We start from the raw sequence: 20410 nt of genomic DNA on the forward strand, positions 1-20410 counted from the left end.
GCTGCACATTCATGAACTATGGCTTTTCTTCTAGGCTAAGTATGCATGAATGCATCAAGTGAAGCAACATGATGGTTCTGCCAATTTATGCACCATCTCTAAGCATGAACCGAATTTTAATGCTTTTGTGTGAACATGTTAAATACAAATGTGAATAGAATTTAAGTTAGTGTGAACATCATAGATGCCGAATATCAATAGGCATCTTATGCTTATAAATAGTTTGCTCATTCATGTAAGAGGGACTTTTGCCAAATTTGTTAATGAACATTGTTCTTGTGAGGTTGCTTTCTCTCATATCTCGTACAAGTTTCAAAGACTTATCTAGTTTGTGCTAGTAGCGTCTACCGATCTTGTTTGAACTTATCACCAACTTTGGTGTGGCGTTCACCTATCCTTCTATCCATCTTTCCACCTTAACAATATAGGAACCGGGGTGACACTTTTTAGTGTTGAATCATTCCTAACGTTAAGCTCGCTTTCCATCCCCATCCTTTGAGTTTCTTTTTTTTTGTTATCACCAAACCGAGCCGTCTATCCTTCATCCATCTTTGCTACCCTTAGCCGAACCTATTGCTAATTCTACACTTCTTGAAACCTTCCGCTTACCCTATTCTATTTTTTTACTTCTATTACTAAAAATTCGAGGCACGAACAACTCTCTCGACTACGATCGGGCAACTAAGTGAATTCAACTCAACTACCCAGGCCGGATCACATCACTTGTTCCACAAGCAACTAGACTTAATCCGCTGTCTTCATTTTCAACTCAATTGATCTTTCATGTTTTGGACTTAAACTTGTCCAAATATCTTTAAAATAGATAACCTAATATTTTTGTTCTGAAATTTGTCAAGTCTGAAAACATACGCAAATTCGACAATGAAACAGTGCTTGAAGTTATAGCCATCGTTTTAACTATAAAACAACCACAAAATTTATCTTGCCTTCAAATGTATAAACACTATTCAAGGCATATGCATAAACTAAAGATCAAAATAAAACAATTATAAATGATGAAACTTAACGATGGAAGACTTTGGCATTAACCACCAATGCCAAAAGTCTTGTTGACATAAGGATGCATTACTTAAAAGTGTTTGCGTAATAATTTTCATAGATGTTACACAGTTTAACGATTAATTAAATTCATTGTTGGTGATATATTTTCACGTAATTATAAAAAAAATTCTTATATTAACATTCAAATTATTAATTCCATTCTTATACTTTACAAAAAATTAAAGAATTTGTTTTTTATTTATTAGAATTTCGCCATCATACTTTACAAAAATTAGAAAAGTTTATTCAATTGTTGTTTAACACATGAAATTGAACTATTGTAATTTTTTGCTAATCTTTATCATAAAAATTGCTAAATTATTAATATATATTAATTTGAATTGCTATTTCTAAATATGCTATTTAACAACAAAGATTAATATTATTATTCTAACTTCTCAAAATTTAAAAGAATATGAGAATCAAATTCTAAAAAAAATTAAAGGAATTAAAATGAAATTTACAACTAAACGGCAAAATCATAAAATTTACCCTTTCTCGCAACAAAAATGAGAATTAATCCTTAACGGTTAATATTTGATATTGTGGTAGTGTACTTTTCATTCTAGAAATCATCTTAAAAAATTATTATGTGCTTTTTTATAATACATATTTCTTTTAATATTTTATTATACTATTGTAGAATACTTCGTCAATTGTTTATGGAGTTTAAAAACGGTAGGAAGAGTGTACTAAGTATTTTCCATAACCCAATGGAGTGAAAAAGTTTAGCCCAATTCACAAAGTCCCATAGGATTTATCGTGTTAAAGCTCATTTTATGGAATTATTATTAATCCAATAAAAGGCGGGAGACGAAATTGTTACGTTAGTTTTCCCGCGAGAATAAACATTTCCCCGCTTCCCATTTTTCGTTTTTTTCTTTAATAATGTTTTCCATTTTATATATAGCTCCTATATTTCCCCCCTTCTTGCGTCAATCGAATCGAAACCCCTCAAGTTTTGTTCCAATTTGTCTAAATCGGTGAAAAAGATTAACAATGCCTGCAATTGCCGATCGCAGTTCGTCTCCTTTCAAGGCAATGTTGGCAGCCAAGAGCTGCGAGCTGGCTGGATCCGGCGGCTGCTGCACTCCTCAGAAACGGAGGTTAAGGTCCGATACGGCATTGGCGGCCAAAGAGAGTCCGGTTTCAACGCCTATGAAACTCAAATCGCCACGACGTCGTCTAGATTCAAGTCCAAGCAGCCCTGCAAATGTGAGACATTACTTTTAATGTTTACCTTTTCTGTTCACCGTATGGTAGCTTTTGTTTGAACTGGTTATGTAATTTTTTATGATTTTCAGGCTAAGCAAAATGTAATTAGTAGGAAGCACTAATTTGGTTTTTTAGATAAATTAAGAAAAACTAGTTAAGTATGGATTCGTTCCTTTTTAGTGCTTGATGAAGTTCATGTCATCCCAAAAAAAAAAAAGAACATTGGATGAGGTGTAAAAGGCTGCTAATATTGCTTAATCCTATATATTTTCAGAGGATTAAGAAAGATCCGAGTGAAAAAACATTGAAGAAATGTTGGAATCCGAGAGGTAATTTTACAGATCTTTCATCTTTTAGGCCTTTCAAAAGTTGAGCAATCATTGCTAAAATTCAATTGGTTTTGACTTATTTTGTTCACAGATGTTGAGCAAATGAGGGATGTGAAGGAGGCTGTACATGTTTCAACAGCTCCATCAACTGTTGTGTGCCGAGAAGATGAGCAAAAAAGGGTTTTGGATTTTTGCAAGGCATGTGTCCAACAAGAGAAAGCTGGGAGCTTGTATGTATGTGGATGCCCTGGGACTGGGAAATCATTATCAATGGAGTTGGTAAAACAGCAAGTTATTGATTGGGCGAAAATGGTAGGTTCATTTTTCGTTGTTGCTTTATCTTGGAATGTTATTGAAGTGGGTAATCATTTTTAATTATTCATTTTTTCTAGCAGGAAGGTTTGCAGTCACCTGAAGTATTAGCAATGAATTGCACTTCTTTGGCAAACACTTCAGTGATTTTCAGTAAGGTATTGTTACTGACACTTATATGACATTGGCAGCTTGGATTTCGTATATGATAACCTGATGATTGCCTTGGCAGATTCTCGGCATGCACCAACCAAAGAAGAAAAGCATAGGCTCAACATCACCTTTGCAGCATTTGCAGAATCTGTATTCTAACAAGCAGGCACAATCTAGCTCAAAGATGATGTGAGAAATTTACTCTCTATCAGGTTGAAGCATCTTTGTTTCCCTCCCATGGCTGTAACAGGACATCAATTTTTTGCAGGTTAATTATTGCTGATGAGTTGGATTATTTGATTACAAGGGACAGGGCAGTACTTCATGATCTTTTCATGCTTACAACTTTTCCGTTCTCAAGATGTATATTGATAGGTATCATTCATTCCAACTATGTTTTATGAATATGCTTATTTCCATGTCATTTGTCTTGATTCATGCTACCATTCACTCATGCATGTTGGTTTTTCCCTTTTGTTTTTGCAGGAATAGCAAATTCCATTGATCTAGCAGATAGGTTTCTTCCAAGACTCCAGTCATTGAACTGTAAGCTCCTTACTTTCATTACATTGGTTAATATTTATATTTGGCTTTATTATTTTTTGAACTGTCATCTGGCTTCTTCCTAGTTTTGCCACCTAAGCACTAAAGTCAAGCATGAAAACATCTTGAAAGCAGTTCTATATATACTAGGCTCTTTTCTATAGTAGTTGCTACTTGCAATGATGCAATACGGATGCTTGGCTGTTCTGAAAGTAATTCTAATTTATTAAACTACCATTTCTCTATGTTAGGCAAGCCTATGGTTGTAACTTTCCGTGCTTACTCTAAAGATCAAATCCTTTCAATACTTCAGGAGAGGCTCTTGGTAATTACTACATTCCACTTTCACTCCTGGTTCTGAAGTACTTTAAATTTTATTCTTGTGGCAAATTTGATGTTATTGAGTTTTATTGGCTTTCCACTCTATAGGTACTTCCGTATATTGTCTTCCACCAGCAAGCATTAGAACTTTGTGCCAGAGTAAGTTATACTGCTTCTTTTGTAAACCTCATACTGCCTTCAATTAATCTACTTTTGATCGATATTAACAGCTTGAAATTAACAGAAAGTAGCAGCTGCATCTGGGGATATGAGGAAAGCTCTTTCTGTTTGTAGGTCAGTGTTTCATTGCAACTTAACTATCACCTGAAGTATCAATTGGTTCTATTTTAATAGCCCTAGAAGTAACATTAGTGATTTAGTTAATATTCACTGCAGTGCTGGAATTTAATATTATTTCAAGCAAGATTTTTTGTTATAATTAACATTCTTGAAACACTATTAGTCTCAAGGCATTTTGAATGTTTAAACTATTTTGCTGAGGGAATAAAAAAAAAGAATGATCTCTAATTTGTGGTTAGTTTGTGTACTCAACAATTTATTCATGCTTTTTCATCTCAATGCTGTACTTTGTTTATTTCCTATGAGTAAGACCTCCTTGCTGACTAGAGTAGCTGCTTTAAATATCTACTGACATCCTTCAGTTGTTCCAGGAGTGCGGTGGAAATTCTTGAAGCAGAATTAAGGGAATCTGCAAGCAACACTGGTTTGACATCAGCAGAGGGGGATTTCGTCAGTCCACGGACAGCCCTCGCTTATGAAGTGTTCCCATCACAAGAAAATAATACAGTAAGTCTTCTGCAACAGCATAATGTCACTGTTTCCAAGCTTGAGCTTGATATATTAGTCTTTATACATCATCCATACCAGTCGCCTTTCCTCCAGTTGCTTACATGATATGTTTCAGGTGAGGATTGATCATATGGCTCTTGCGTTGTCAAAGACATTCAGATCACCTATAGTCGACACTATACAGTCTCTTCCTCAGCATCAACAAGTAAGTTTGAAGCCTATAAAGAATATAACAGACCAATAGTTAATCTAATAGTCATTTCTGCTGGTTCATCGTCTCTAATGCTGTTGAGTTTGATCACAGATCATACTTTGCTCTGCTGTGAAGTACTTCCGTGGTGGAAAGAAGGATACAACTGTTGGGGAGGTGTGCCTTTCTTAAAGTTTGATAATAATGAGCTGAAACATTTATTAATTGCATGATTGACTTATAATTGTTGTATTTTGGTGCAGCTGAATAAATCTTACATTGACATTTGTAAATCAGCATTGATCCCGCCAGTTGGAATTTTGGAATTCTCAAGCATGTGCAGAGTGTTAAATGACCAGGTAACTAAAGTATTCCTATTCTTCAGTTTTAGCTCAACTCATGGCCTAGCTTTGGATGGCAGCAGTAACTGTTTTCTCTAGAGGCATTATTAACTATCTAACTAGACCAAACATGGAAGGGAGGTTGACATGATTCTATATGCAGGGGCTCTTCAAATTAGGTCAGTCTCGTGATGATAAGTTCAAGAGAGTAACACTAAAAGTTGATGGAGCCGACATCTCCTTTGCTTTGCAGGTACAGATTCATCATTACTGCACGGACAACATTTTATCCTCTTGAGTAATAATTGTTTCTTACCGTTACCCATTTATCTGGAACAGGGAGTTCGTTTGTTTAGGAATTGTCTTCAGTAATACTGCATTACTTGTAATAGCTTGATATGTGGGCTGTTTCCAATCTTCAGCTTTCCTGCTCAATTCATGACTTAAAGGTTTGAAAAACTGTTTCTACTTCGTACAATTATTGTAATGTCCTAGGTTAGCACGTGCTTGTCTTTCCATATTAGTTTATATTTGATGGTGTTGACCAGATACATGAACGATTATTTATAATGGTGTGGAAATGATTAATTAAATGCCATCAAAGACTAGACTATAAATAATGGCTTTCCGTCTGAGAACAACACGACAGAATATTGATTGTCCGATAGAAAAACTTTCTTGTTAGTACACCTGCAACTGCGAGTGATAGTTTTTTTTTTTGCATGAGTATATACATAGTTGGTCTGTTTTTTATGAAGTAACTTATTGCCTTTCACTTTCAAGTTTTCACGTTAACTTAAAAAATTAGAAACACATTTCCACAGGCGTGGTATTCCTGGGCGGTGGGCAGGTTAAGTCTGCTTCAGTATTGCAACACCTTGAGGATGGGAATGGCAAGGTGGAACTATTGGCTATTCGGCCACTATTTCTTCCAGCAGAACTTGCAATTGTTACCAATTTGACACCAATTGTAAATTTCAAACATATTTATTTATTTTTGTGCAAGAATTCATTTATTTTTTTCCTCTACTTGATGCCTGATGGGATTCTTGTGTAATATTGGTTCTTTATATATATATATATATAAAATAAACATATATTGTAAGTTATTAAAAAGAAATGAAATTGATGTAGCAAAGGAAATAGTTAATATCAAATGTAGAATGCCTACAAATAAACTAAAAAGTTAATACTAGAACTTACTATAATATTCAATCACTCAATAGTGGAGCATGGAAGGCAAAGCCTACTTCATTATTTATTTCCAAATTCAACTCTCTGCATCTACTATTACTATTACTAATGATACTACTGCTTTCTCCTCCAATTGCCAAACTCAGTGACTATTATTTAGTCAAACAGTCCAGCAACAAGGTCTTCATCTGACTCCTCTTCCTCCTTGGCTGGCTCGCTCTGCTCTGCTTTCTCTTCCTTGGCTGAAGTTGCTGGGGCACCGGCATCCCCACCAACTGCAACCGCAAACTTGGTCGGATCCTATTGTTTAATCAACAAAAAACCCTCATTATTGTCAATATTTAATAAGACAAATAGAAACAAAATGAAATGTTGATAAGAAGACAACCTTGAGGTATTCTTTGATTTTTTCAGCTTGAGGGAAGGTATACTCAGTAGCTACAGCAAGAGAAAGAGCAGTCTTGTATGCATTAATAAACATATGAGGCGCAGCAGCGAGAGTCGGGAACGAAACCGCCAGCGAAAGGGAAGTGACATTGGAGAGCCAGCTCCTAAACTTCTCCATAAGGTCGTCTTCAGTTAAGTCTAGCACCTCAGGGCTGAACACGGCTCCATTGTCATAAACAGATACCACTACCAGTCCATAGGAGAATGGCCTTATCCCAAGCTTTGAAAGCAGGGCTGCCTCGGATGAACCCACTTTCTCACCCTTTCTAATCAGCTCCACCGCAGTCACGATTTCAACTGTACCTTTGTTGATCTTGGTTGGAATGTTGAGCACCTGATGACAGGATACATGAGAGGTTGTGAAAAGCATAAGTCAAGTGCACATATATGTATATATACAAACCTGAAAGAAGGATGTTTGAGAAGGATCAAGGCCAGTGTTGCCAGGGGGAACAATGACATCAATTGGAGCAACGAGACCCACACGTGCTGGAGCCCCAACCTGAACATCAATGCAAATCACCATACATGAAAAGGGCTTATGCTATTCATCCTCCATGGACAAAACATGTCAAACGCCCGAAGTCCAAGCAAAACAGATTTATTATAGATAAAGCATAGAATTGTAAAAATATTTGACGTCAAAATCAGAAAAATCCAAACAACATATTCATTCATCATGGAGTGAACAATTAATATTCATAAACCGTATAAACATATTAGATCATTATTAGTAAACACTAACCCTTAGGCTAAAGTGACAACAAATAAATGCTAATCAAGGATTAGTTACCAAATTGAGAAAACTTAAAATCATGAGATTAATTAAAAAAATTTCAAGGGGCCAACAGTTATGAATGAATAAAAAACAAAATTCTACGATCCATATATATATACACCTTGTATTTTGCAATTTCTTCACGAACTTCCTTCAAATCACCCTTGGTAAAGATGAACCCTACATTACCCTGGTAAAAACAACATGAGAAGCAAGCCACAAAATGATCATCCACTTTAAAGAATAAATTAAAAAAAAAACCCGAGAACCAAAAAAGTTGTAAAAAAGGAAAAAGAAAGAAATTACCACAAGCAAAGGGAGGAGGCTTTTGAAAGCATCGTTACCGGTTCTTTCAGCGTGCAGCCTAATGGAGCGCTTCATCATAGTGTTCTTCCCCATGAGGATGATAGAGTCACCCCTCAAACCTTTCCTGATGTTTTGCATTTGAGTGGATCCCACGTTATCGGCAGCCACAACCAACACCTGTGTGTACTCATCCAGGAGACGACACAACTTTTGATCGTACTGCGATTTCTTCTCCCTCTTCGCTGGATTCAACACCATTTTCGCTTCCCTTAACCAATACAAAAACTACCCTTTTAACCCTATATCAAAACCCTTGCAGCAGCAGCAGCACCACTCCCATGCATGACCATAATCTTCATATATATGTAACACTAAGCATAATCGGGTTCATTTCATGGGCTCTGAACCGGGTATTGGATCCAAATAACCTAGTAAGTACTAGAATACGTGTTGGTTGGATGCTTTCAATCTTCTTTACCTGCATTCCTCCTTTTGTGCTCTCCAATCATATCCCAACAAATTTTCATTTTATATTTGCATGAATACCCTTTTTCTTTCTGTAAATTTCTTTTTTTTGGGTGAATCCAATCATACATCTCCAAATTATCAATATTTTCCCAATCTTACACCCTCCAGTCAACTTAGCAATTAAATTTAGCGATATGCATAAAATTTTAAATACATATACATATATATCACATCAACAATTTTGAATTTTATGTATTAAAAAAATAAAAAATTTTACATTTTGCATAGATGTTTAATTGTTTAGGACTCTATCATTTAGATTTGCTTGAAAGGTCAAATGTATACACCAAGTATCTTCAAATTTTATGTAATAGTAAAATACACAATATATTTAGAAAGAGAATTCGAATTCAAATTAAATTTTAAAGACAATATTATTAAAAGTAAAGATTATAAATTTAAAATAAAATTGAGAATTATAAAAAAAAAACTTAAATAGTACCTTTATCCATCTTTCAAAATGAGAAATAGTGTACCACTTACTAAGCATCTTTTAAAGCATGGATCCATGTTAGTGATGCCAACATTCATGGGATTTAACCTTTTTTTTTTCTTGCTTGAATTTACCTTTTACATATCTTGAGATTTTCTTTTCAAAATATTAAAAAATTATGTTGGGTTGAAATATAAAAAATAATTTTTTTAAAAATAAAATAAAATAAAAATAAAAGAAAATTAAATAAAGTAAAAAGTTATTTTTTATTGATTATATTAATAATTTGTAAAATTAAAAAGGTTAAAAATAAGAAAATTTTAAATTTAAATTTAATTGGCGAATTTATCTCGTTGAGATAAAGTTATTCTTCTTCTTTTAATAATTTTTAAATATAAGAATTTTTTTATTATGAGAATGTAACACTTACCTTTTTGTGAATTTTTGACGATATTATTGGTACTAATTGAAATGTCTCTTCAAGATCTTTTTAATGGTATATGTGACATCTATTTTGGTAGAGTAATTAGAAGAATAATTTTTGAAGTTTTTGGTATATGTATTTTGTTAGTTTCGAATAGCTGACTTTGACAAACTAGAAAATTCATATTTAAATGCTTATTTATTTCGAAATTTAGATGGTTTTCATAGTATGAATTATGTATTTTCATTTGGTATAATTAACTCAGTCATATGAGTCTTGTACTAAAAGATATGAAATTTTAAAGTAGGTTGGTTGGAATTGTTAACTCAAAAAATCTAAACAGATTGTGATAATTTCTTATATTTTGACTTTTAAAAGTTTGGATTTTGATAATAGATTTTGATGACACAAGTTTCTATGTTTTAGTACTACATTCAGTCTTTAAATTCATGTTTTTACACTATGAAAATACCAAATGAAATATGAATTTGAATAGCCTCAAGAAAGCCAAATGATCATGAAGTTTTTTGAATTTTAAGGTTTCGAAATTTCGGCTTTTAATTTTTAAAAAAATATTTTCAGCCCAAATAAATATTATTTAGTAGAAAATTATATTTTATTTATTTTAAAAAAAATATGTATATATTTATTTATGCATTTTATTAAATTGTACAACTACTGTGTTTTAGTTTGTTAATAAGATTATATACAACCCATATGTATTAAGATTACACAAAAATCCATATATTTTTAATCTTATAGTTTATTAATCTTTTAAGTTTCATTTTTAAATTTTAGGTTATTTGTGTAAATTGTTACTCAAGTGTGGGTTAAATAAGTCGCTCAAATTTTTTTAATTTTTAATTCTTGAAAAATCAATTTAAAATATTTTTATGTTATTTATGAAATATATGATATTTTGCCCATGTTTTATGAATAAGAGTTAAGAATGTAGCATAGTTTTATTATTTTGTTTTTGAAGTAAAACCAATTCAAATGCATTAATAAAACCAAGAGAGAAATACAAAATCCAATAGACAACTAAGTTGTCCTTACAATCAAAACATAATAAATGAACTAAAAAAATAAAGCTTTTTAGCTTCATAATTCCATTGTCTCCGCTCTCCAACTTAACTAACAAACAACTAGTTCAGTGCTAACCTTCATTTTAGAAGACTCTTTGCTGAGTATTTTAGAGTACGTGTCTTACAGATGGGTTAAATTGTGTATTTATATGATATAGTTACTGTTCATGGATATGATATTATAGATAGGTTCCCATGCACGTCTACACATACCCTACTCTAGGTTAATACGTGTGTTCTAGTTGTAGGTTCGCCTACATGGTAGTGCGAACCCACATTATGCGATCTCATAAAAGAGTGCGAGCACCTTGCATGTGAACCCCAAGTGCGAACCACGTAGAGTATGGGTCAGGACCCAATCAGGTAATGGGTAACGAGTCGGTAATGGGTCAATAGTAGTGAGTATCATAACAATTTATCCCCCGCCTGGTTCGAAGAAGAGTTATAAAGTGACTCTTCTTAGAACTTGATTTCATGATATGAGAGGTCACATAAGTAGAAGCTTATTAAATACTCTTCGTGCTTTAACTTGTCATGTACACTTTGCTACATGTTAAGAAGTGATACAGTTGTACACAATTGATTGTGCCCTTATTCTAGGATATAGGAACTGTTAAAGTGTAAAATCCCTTTAAAAGGAGGTTACTTGAGCTTTAAAAATTAAACTGTTTGAATTTGAAATTTTGGAGGAGTCGCTATTAAGGGGAACAACTTTAGAGGTAATTTTCTTAAAATCGCCATCGTTCTTGTGATTTTTGCTAGGTTTATTAGAATAAAATTATAACAACCCATTTTTAGTCAAATCGAAAAAGTGGTTTTGAGACTCCAAATACGAGGTCAAAATAATTATTTTATTATTATTTTAATGTTTACAGTATGATATCATGTTGGTGTGAAAATTTTGTTAAAAGATTTTATCTTTTAATTGCTCAATTTGAGAAAAAGGACTTAATCGCGTAAAGTGTAAAACTTGTGTGCTATTAGTTAAATGTGTCTAATAGCTATGACTTATTAAAGTGAAGGTCCTTATGATATAATTAGACCATTTTTATATTGGGTGGACATTTATGGGCATAATATGAATGTTTAATGGTTTATGAATAAGGTTAAAAATGTAAATTAGTAAATAAGGTTAATAAATTAAAACAAAACCAATTTTCTATCATCTTTTATCACTTTCTTCACCGAAAATTGAAGAGAAGAGAAGCTATTTTCTTAGGGTTCTTTCGGTCATGCTATTTTGACTCAATTAGGTGTGATTTTTGCTTGGTTTTTAATGATTTCTATGTTTTTGTGATCGTTGCAACTAGTACTAGCTAGCCTAGGGACTAATTTGCAAAATTGTTAAAGATTTTAGAAGTTTCCATTGATGAATATGTATGAGTTTTGATGTTTAATGATAAATTATGAATATTTGATGTTAGTTAAACAAGTTTTGTTAAGTGATTTTTGGTGAAAATGCAAATTAGGGGCTAAATTGAGAAATGTTAAAAATGTGTGGTTGAAATGTGAAATAAATGAAAATTATGGGCTTTTAGGGGCATTATGGTAATTTGGATAGCATGGGTTTACTGTGAATTTGCATGAATTTGTGATTCTGTGTAATAAGGACTAAATTGTAAAAATGTGAAAGTTTAGGGGAAAATATGTAAAATAGACCTAATATGTATTTTGGATTGAATTGAATAAATAGAAGAATAAATAAGTTAATTTTGATTACTTATAGATCAAGAAAAGAGGAATTCGGACTTAGATCGGGGAAAAGGTAAAGTAATTGAATAGTCGGTTCATTCCGTTATTTCCATACACGAGGTAAGTTCGTATGTAATAAGCATTGTTATAATTATGCTTTTAATGCTTTGATATTGTATAAATTGTATATATGGGACTACAGTCATGTTTGACGACAAATCAACTATATGTGGCACTTAGTGTGCGATTCAACATAGTTTCGGCTATATATGGCATTTCGTGTGCGAGATTGAGATAACTTTGTCTATATATGGCACTTTGTATGCGAGATTGAGATAGCTTCGGCTATATATGGCACTTAGTGTGCAATTTGAGATGGCTTTGGCTATGTACGACACTTAATGTGCAAGATATCGAGTATTTAACGGTATTTCGAATATGTATGAGCTTGTTATGGAATAGTACAGGTATGTACATGCATAGTATGAGCTTTAAATCGAAGAAGTTACAAAGTTTGTATATAAGCTTATGATTAAGCAGTTGAAAGGTTTGTTAGTAATCACAAAGTACATAGTAATATGTTTAGATTGATGAATGTTGTATTTGTGATTAGTTAAGTTTATATCATACGAGCTTACTAAGCTATGAAGTTTACTTTGTGCTATTTTTCTATGTTTTATAGTGAATCAAGGCTGGCTCGGATCCAGGAGTTGTCGGGAACATCATTACACTATCAAACATCTAAGTTGGTACTTTTGGATTATACATTTTTGGCATATGGCATGTATAGGCTAGTTGTGGTATTTTGGTTGTGATTATAGCCATGGGATTTGGCTTGTAAATTGTATATGTTTTCGTTTGCATATTTAGCCATGAGTGATGGCTTATTTTGGTATGTTTGGTATGAATGTGGTTATGATTTTATAGTTGTTCAAATGGTTAATTGAATTTTGGAGTATAAAAAGCTTGAGAAATACCTTGATGAGGTATGATTTTAGATGTTGTGTGGTTATTTATAAGGAAATTATGTGAGCGTGAATTATGGTAAATGAACTATATAGATTGATATTGTTTTGGCATGTATTTGGATAAGTAAATGGTACTGATTTGAGATTTGGAATAGATGAAATTATAATGGCATGAATTGTGCATTTGGTTGATTATTTTTTCTGCCTAATTGTATGTTGAAATGGTACCATGTTGATTGTTTAGGTAAGCATGAATAAGGGTGGAAAATTGGCCTCGCAAGTAGTCTATTTTTGTCCACACGGGTAGAGACACAGACGTGTGTCTCAGTCGTGTGTGACACATGGTCATGTTACACGGCCGTATGTCCCCTGGTGATGAAATTTAATTGAAGTTAGTATGCTCCACATGGTCTCACACACGGGCGTGTGACTGGCCGTATGGTACAAGTCAGTATACTCCCTAATTGGCACACAGCCTAGCACACGGGCGTGTGACTTGGCCGTGTTGCATAAGCAGTATACCTTACAGTTTTGACATGGCCTAGCACACGGCCTGACACATGGGCACGTGTGGTCACTTCGAAAGGCACAAGGGCTAGACATACGGGTGTGTAGTTGGCCGTATGACCCAAGTCAGTATGTATGCCCTGTTTCCACACGGCCTGAGACACGGGCGTGTCTAAAGCCATGTGAGGTATACAGCCTGTTCACACGGGCGTGTGACCCCTGTATGGCTGAAATTTTTCTAAGTTTTCAAAAATTTCATATGTTATCGGTTTAGTCCCGAACCCCTTCTGAAGCATGTTTAAAGCCTTGTAGGCCCTTATAAGGGACAATGTGATTGTGTTGAATGATTTATGAGAATGAATGCTTTATGTTTGATAAATGTATGCTATATGTTGTAAATTATCAGTAATACCTTGTAACCCTTCTCCGGCGACGGACACGGGTTAGGGGTGTTACAAAAAATGGTTAGGATAAGAGGAAACGGTTGTGTTATTCAGGGTATCTCTTCACAACATCGTAAAGTGAGTACTCCGGTTGAGGCAAAGGCTTATGTTTGCACCACAAAAGAGGAAGAAATGAATCATGTTTTGGTTGTTCGGGGAAATCAATTACCCAATTTCGCTTAGAAATTCTCAATTACCGAATGATCAAACCAATTAAGCGATACCATAGATGGAAGTTTCTTACTTCCACTGCACGTGATAGAAGTAGGTTTCCATTTACCACCACCCTTTCTTCTGCCATCTTCTCGATGAATACAAGATAGTTTCGGGAGAATTATCTAGCTTTTCATAGTGGGTCGTAATGGAATATTTCATTAAATGTAGTCAGTGAAAGGAGGTGCCATTGATCGCTATTATCCATAATTTGTACCAACATGCAATCGAGGAGGTTTAGTGAGTTTGCTTAATTTCTCTCATCGCAAAAATGTAGAATCAATCATCTCGAACTGGTCTTTGAACCTTCGCTTAAATTGTTGCAAGTACATACGGGTTAAGTATAAGCTTAAAGCTAATCTTGATTTTCCAACTGAATGGTCGATACCTATTAAGAGTATGTGCTTGAAAAAATGAGAGATTATGTATGAAGTAGGGTGGGGTCAATATTATAGACTTTGCAAGGGTCGCGTACTAGATTTGGAGGAAGTGCTAACTGTTAGGAATGTGTTTCAACACTGCCTCTTAAATCTGAGTTCTAATGGATGGCAGCCTATTAATGATGGTAATGGTGTGAACACCATGAGGGTATTGCTTGCGCAATTCACATGGCCACATGGAGCCATTGATGATTTGGGGCTTATACTCTTAAAGAAGAAAGAGAAACCTAAGAATTATTTTTATAGCTTTTGAAAATTAAAGCCTCGTTCATGGTTCTTTAAACCTTTAGGGGATCTAGAAAGTGATGTGAACCTATTATGATAATTGGTCCTGATAATAAACTTCTTGGTGATACAGGTACAGTTCGCACTGTTGAAGAGAATTCAGAAGAATCTATAAGCCTGGCCAAGGAGATCGACGAATATATGGATGTTCGATCGTTCATGCAAAATGTGTGAGTCAATCCCTTTGGTAATTCCACTGGAGAAAAAAGTGCAAGCAGTAAGAATAAGTGGAAAACTACTATTGGGGCTGCCAATATCATTTTGAGTAGCGAAGATGAGGGCAACCTTGTAAAGGAACTTTGTTGAAAGAAGTGAAAAGATCATGCTGCAAAATCTGGCGATGCGGTCCCTATTTCTATAGTCTTTGCTATGATTCCTTCTCCACCTAAATCTCATGTTGATCTTCACCCACCACCGAGACTACCAACTAAAGATACATTTGGGGTAATTTTTGATTATGACTCTCCTGGTGGTTCCATGAAATTTACTGCTTCTGGTGGTGAGACAGGAACATTATTTCCGTAGCACAAACATCTCAGCATGCAAAAGTTTCCTTACAGTTCTATTGAGATGAGTAAATAGTGGAAAAACCTATGCCCGAAGAAGCAAAAGAACGTATTTGTCCTTTTATATCGTCTAGCTGTATAAGGAAATCTTCCTTTGTACTATCTCTCCAAGTAGCCTTAGCTAAAGCTAGCATGGTCAGCGTTGGGCTCGCCGAGGGTATTGGCGAAGCAGAAGCAAAGAAGAAAGAGACTAAACATGCTTACCAGTCTACCATACGTGGCACTAGAAAGGGCTTACGAATTATATAAGGGCTTGGATGAAGAAAGCAAGAAATTAGTGGAGCAGAATAGAAGGTTACAGGAATGCCTCACCCTTAATGAAAAATATATTGAAAAATTACATGGACTGGTCACAGGTGAGCGAGTTGATAAGGATGTCTTGGAAGTGACCATGAAAAGTAAGGATGAGCAACACAAACTTGCCATGGCTAATCTAGTGAAGAGTCATGATGAGGCTTTGGAAAAGTATAGAAGTGATACCATGCAAAGCTTTCAAGACTACTTGTCAGATTTTGTAACACTCCCAACCCGTATCCGTCGCCGGAACAGAGTTATAGAGCATTACCAGACATTTCAGTACAAATACAAACATTACATAATTATTTAAAATTCAAATCATAATTTAATCATATCGTTCCTTATTTAATATCCATTTAAATAACAACTTAAACATATTCTTCTTTAATCACAATATAACATACATATATTTATGCATAAAGTAACCAATGTCATCATTAACATTGTTTACAATTATTTTGTAAAATGACATACATGACATCCTAGGTACATGCCATTACGAAAATAAATGTTCATCACCACAATGAGTTCAGGATCGGCTTTGGATGTTGGTTCAATGATCTGACTTTAACTTAACCTGCGTACGGGAACAAACCTTACGCTAAGTATAAACTCAGTGGTAATTCTATAATCCGAATATTTAAAAATTAACAATAAAATATGTATAATAAAATGTTAAGCACAATTGAACATTTAAAACCATACTACTCAATTTTCATCGCTTGCTATATATAATAGTTTTCCATAATTTATTCACGTATCATTTAAATAATGGTACTATCCATTTCACATTCAATTCATGAATATATAACTTGTATATTCCATGTATTTACAACATATTTCACATTCTATTTTCAGTTCACTATCTCATATTATTAGCCTAAAGTAGACTTTATAGAACACATCGAATATTGGAACAAATACAGAGGTGCATTATTATGCACTATTAAATAGAGAGCACTAAAGTGTTATACAGAGAGCACTAATGTGCTAAACAGAGAGCACTAACGTGCTAATAATCAGAGAGCGCGCTAAAGTTCTTTAATGGCATGCCACTAATATCTTAGTAGTTCTAAATTTCGTCTACTTTAGCATTAAAACTGAATTTCATACATATAAAAAATAATCCAATTATCATATTTGCACAATTTCACATTTACACACATATATATTCATAATATATATATACCAATTCAATTCAACCAATATAAATTCATCACATACCAAATCAATCCATTTCAATTATAAAACACAATAATTCTCACCTTAATCACTTACCACGACATTTAATCAAAATACAACAATTAATAATTAGATTCGGATTATAGAAATACAAACCAAGAATTCCGAGCTATTCCTCGTCAACTATATTTTTCCCCTTTTTAGTCGAGAATTCTGGTACGATGCTAGCTATGGAATTAAAACAATTAAAAATAATCAATACAACACAATTCAATCTCATATTAAATATTTCAATTTTTACTCAATATTTGCCTAAATTCTAATTTAGTCCCTGAACCGAGACTAACTTTTATTCTCAAAACTAATTCCATATTTTCATTCCATTCCCACTTTAAACTAATTTAACTCTCTAATTTCACCATAAATCCATAATTTTAAAATTCTCTCAATTTAGTCCCTATTAATTCAAAACTTATAATTTATTTTACAATTTAATCCATTTCTCTATTCTAACTTGAAATTCTATCAATTTAATCCCTAATTCTTCAATTTATTCAACATAATCAACATCTAAAAATTCACTAACTTTCAAAATTTCAACTTAAATCAAGTAGTATTTTGTTCTAGAATTCCAAAAATATCAAAATTATAAAAAAAAGAGACTAAGTTAACTTACCAAATTAAGCTTGAACCTTAAAAACCCCAATTCTCCCTTTTTCTTTTCTTTCTCCTTTCTCCTTCTCCGTTTCGTTTTTCAATTCTGTTTCTTTCCTTCTTTTCTATTTGTTTGTTTTTATAATATAATATAATATAATATATACTTAACTTTTAAGTAATATAATTATAATATTATAATATATTTTAACTTTAGATTTTTAAATAAATATCTACTTATGTCGCCTCAACTTTAAGCAATGGCGTAATTGCTTTTTTGGTCCCTTTAGTTTTTCCTTAATCTATAATTCAACTTTCAGCCTTTATGCAATTTAGACTTTTTTAATTAATTAACTATCGAAACGTTAAAATTTCTTAACAAAAATTTAATACCACCTTATTGACACTTTGTAAATATTTATAAAAATATTTATAGAACACCTCATTTTCTAAAACCACTTAACCGAATAAATCTTTATAAAACACAAATTACTAATTCAAAAATCTTTCTAAAATCATATTTTACCGATAAATATTAAATAATAATATTTACGAACTTACTTTCCAGATTTGGTGGCCTCGAACCACTATTTCTGACATCACTGAAAATCGGGCTGTTACAGATTTAAAGTCTAACTTCTTGTTACATGCTCAAGTAGTTGGTGGTCCCTTCAATGCTCCCAAGGTAAACTTTGATGCTTTTAGTCACCTCACTAATGCCCAGTTGGATTTTGATTTTGATTTCTCTTCTAGAGTAGTTTGGGAGGAATTTTTAGAAGAATGGAAGAATTCTAGTAGACTTTACTTCGTTGAAAATCCTATTGAGATGAGTGTAGCTCCCTTGCTGAAAGTGAAGATGGAAACAAAAGAGAAGATGAAGGAAAGGATGAAGAGCTTGTTGATCCCAATGATACCAGCGCTAATTCATAATTTCATTGTACTTTTTTTTCTAATTTGAAATGAAAAAAAATCTATGTTTATTTTGTATTGGAACAATTTGGTGTTTGATTGTGAATTTATTTGAGCAAACTGCATAATCAAGTTATCACAAAAAATGAGTCAAAAAATATAATTTAACTAGTGGTTGGAAAATTAGCTAACACAAATGAAATTGTTCATGATACTAAATCGAATGAACTTAGATTACGAAATTAAATCAACGAACCTTAACGATATCAATTGCGATTTTTAATCAGCGAGTTGTTTGGAGATGCGATCTTAAATTAGCTAAATCAAATATGATTGTTCATGATATTAAATCGAATGAACTTAGGTTGCGATATTAAATCAGTGAACCTTAATGATATCAGCTGCGATATTAAATCAGCAAGCTATTTGGAGTTGCGATATTAAATCAAGTAACTCAAATAAGATTGTTCATGATATTAAATCGAATGAACTTAGGTTGCGATATTAAATCAACGAACCTCAATGATATCAACTGTAATATTAAATCAGCTAGCTATTTGGAGTTGTGATTTTAAATCATTTAAGTCAAATAAGATTGTTCATGATATTAAATCAAATGAACTTAGGTTGTGATCTTAAATCATAGAACCTTAACAATATCAGTTGTGATATTAAATCAACGAGTTGTTTGGAGTTGCGATATTAAATCAATTAACTCAAATAAGATTGTTCATGATATTAAATCGAATGAACTTAGGTTGCGATATTAAATTAGCAAACCTTAAATATTTCAGTTATGATCTTAAATCAGCTGACTCAAATCAGATTGTTCATGATATATAAAGTAAACAATATTTGGAAATAATGTATCTTTCTTGAAAAAAAGGACAAATCATTCATACATAATATTTTTTTGAGATGGCGTGCATTCTATGTGTGAGGTAGAATAGGGCCATCCATTTTTACTATTTTGTAAGCTCCATAGCCTATTTTTTTTTCAACTTTGTAGGTTCCTTCCCAATTTGGGGTTATTTTTCCTTATTGCGATTCTGAAAAACTTGTTTCACTATTTATCAAAACAAGATCACCCATTTGAAACAGCTTGTTCTTCATTTTAGAATTATAATATCGAGAAACTTGGTGGGCTTGTGCAACTTTTCTAATCTTTGCTATCTCCCTAACTTTATAGACAAGGTCTAATTTGAGTCGAATGGCCCCTAGTTAGCACTTTCATCAAAATGATCTGTTCTGTGAGATTGTAGCCTATCTCAGCAGGGATTAATACTTCTGCCTGATATACATGTGAGAATATTGTCTCTCTAGTTGTTGTGTGAGGTGAGGTTTGAAGATCCCATATAATTCATGGTAGTTCTTCTAACCAAACACCTTTAGCCTCATCAAATTTTTTCTTCAGAACCGTTAGAATCTTTTTATTCATTGCCTCTTCTTAACCATTTTTTTGGGTGTTTTTACAGAGTTTTGAGCGAGACTAATTTGTAGGTCATTGCAAAAGTTCTTAAATTTTCCTTGAAATTGGGTTTCATTATCTGTTATAATCAGGCATGGAATGTCTTGCCTACAAATAATAGATTTCCAAAAAAAAAAGACTCCATTTGTTTCTATTTGATTGTAGCCAAAGCTTCAACTTCTATCCACTTAGTGAAGTAGTCCATAGCTACAAATGTGAATTTCTTCTTAGCTGTGGTTATTGGAAATGGACTCGAGATGTCAATTCTCCAAGTTGCAAATGGCCAAGGGCCAGACATTATTTGCAGAGGCTCAG

At 33.2% G+C, this 20410-nt stretch overlaps 2 protein-coding genes across 3 annotated transcripts; one reads left to right on the top strand and one right to left on the bottom strand.

Moving 5' to 3' along the window:
* Nucleotides 1–1892: 1892 nt before the first annotated feature.
* Nucleotides 1893–6305, top strand: LOC107950364 (cell division control protein 6 homolog B). 2 transcript variants are annotated; one of them, XM_016885206.2, is made up of 17 exons: nucleotides 1893–2277; nucleotides 2552–2606; nucleotides 2698–2918; nucleotides 2999–3076; nucleotides 3151–3260; nucleotides 3340–3446; nucleotides 3558–3617; nucleotides 3866–3939; nucleotides 4044–4094; nucleotides 4180–4229; nucleotides 4607–4742; nucleotides 4861–4950; nucleotides 5050–5112; nucleotides 5199–5294; nucleotides 5440–5529; nucleotides 5616–5725; nucleotides 6101–6305. In XM_016885206.2, exons 1-16 carry the CDS (start codon nucleotides 2062–2064, stop codon nucleotides 5646–5648), a joined length of 1530 nt encoding a protein of 509 aa, XP_016740695.1. In that variant the 5' UTR covers nucleotides 1893–2061; the 3' UTR covers nucleotides 5649–5725; nucleotides 6101–6305. The 2 variants fall into 2 exon arrangements, with proteins under 2 accessions (XP_016740695.1, XP_040964363.1); XM_041108429.1 differs by having other exon boundaries at nucleotides 1895–2277; nucleotides 3002–3076.
* A 102-nt stretch (nucleotides 6306–6407) lies between these two features.
* On the bottom strand, nucleotides 6408–8568 carry LOC107950365 (60S acidic ribosomal protein P0-2). Its single transcript, XM_016885207.2, has 5 exons — nucleotides 8002–8568; nucleotides 7817–7885; nucleotides 7321–7419; nucleotides 6859–7251; nucleotides 6408–6770 (listed from the first exon to the last, which is right to left on the bottom strand). The coding sequence occupies exons 1-5, from the start codon at nucleotides 8257–8259 to the stop codon at nucleotides 6627–6629; spliced, it is 963 nt and encodes a 320-aa protein (XP_016740696.1). The 5' UTR covers nucleotides 8260–8568; the 3' UTR covers nucleotides 6408–6626.
* Between the last annotated feature and the right edge of the window lie 11842 nt (nucleotides 8569–20410).

The sequence above is a fragment of the Gossypium hirsutum genome, chromosome A03, assembly GCF_007990345.1.
Source record: "Gossypium hirsutum isolate 1008001.06 chromosome A03, Gossypium_hirsutum_v2.1, whole genome shotgun sequence".
NCBI classification, from domain to species: domain Eukaryota; kingdom Viridiplantae; phylum Streptophyta; class Magnoliopsida; order Malvales; family Malvaceae; genus Gossypium; species Gossypium hirsutum.

Coding starts and splice junctions, on each gene's coding strand:
- LOC107950365 (XM_016885207.2), bottom strand. CDS start 8,259: ATGGTGTTGAATCCAGCGAAGAGGGAGAAGAAATCGCAGTACGATCAA. Junction 7,886..8,001: donor GCCTCCTCCCTTTGCTTGTG/GTAATTTCTTTC, acceptor TGTTTTTACCAG/GGTAATGTAGGGTTCATCTT. Junction 6,771..6,858: donor AAATCAAAGAATACCTCAAG/GTTGTCTTCTTA, acceptor ATTAAACAATAG/GATCCGACCAAGTTTGCGGT.
- LOC107950364 (XM_016885206.2), top strand. CDS start 2,062: ATGCCTGCAATTGCCGATCGCAGTTCGTCTCCTTTCAAGGCAATGTTG. Junction 2,278..2,551: donor GTCCAAGCAGCCCTGCAAAT/GTGAGACATTAC, acceptor ATATATTTTCAG/AGGATTAAGAAAGATCCGAG. Junction 3,618..3,865: donor AAGACTCCAGTCATTGAACT/GTAAGCTCCTTA, acceptor TCTCTATGTTAG/GCAAGCCTATGGTTGTAACT.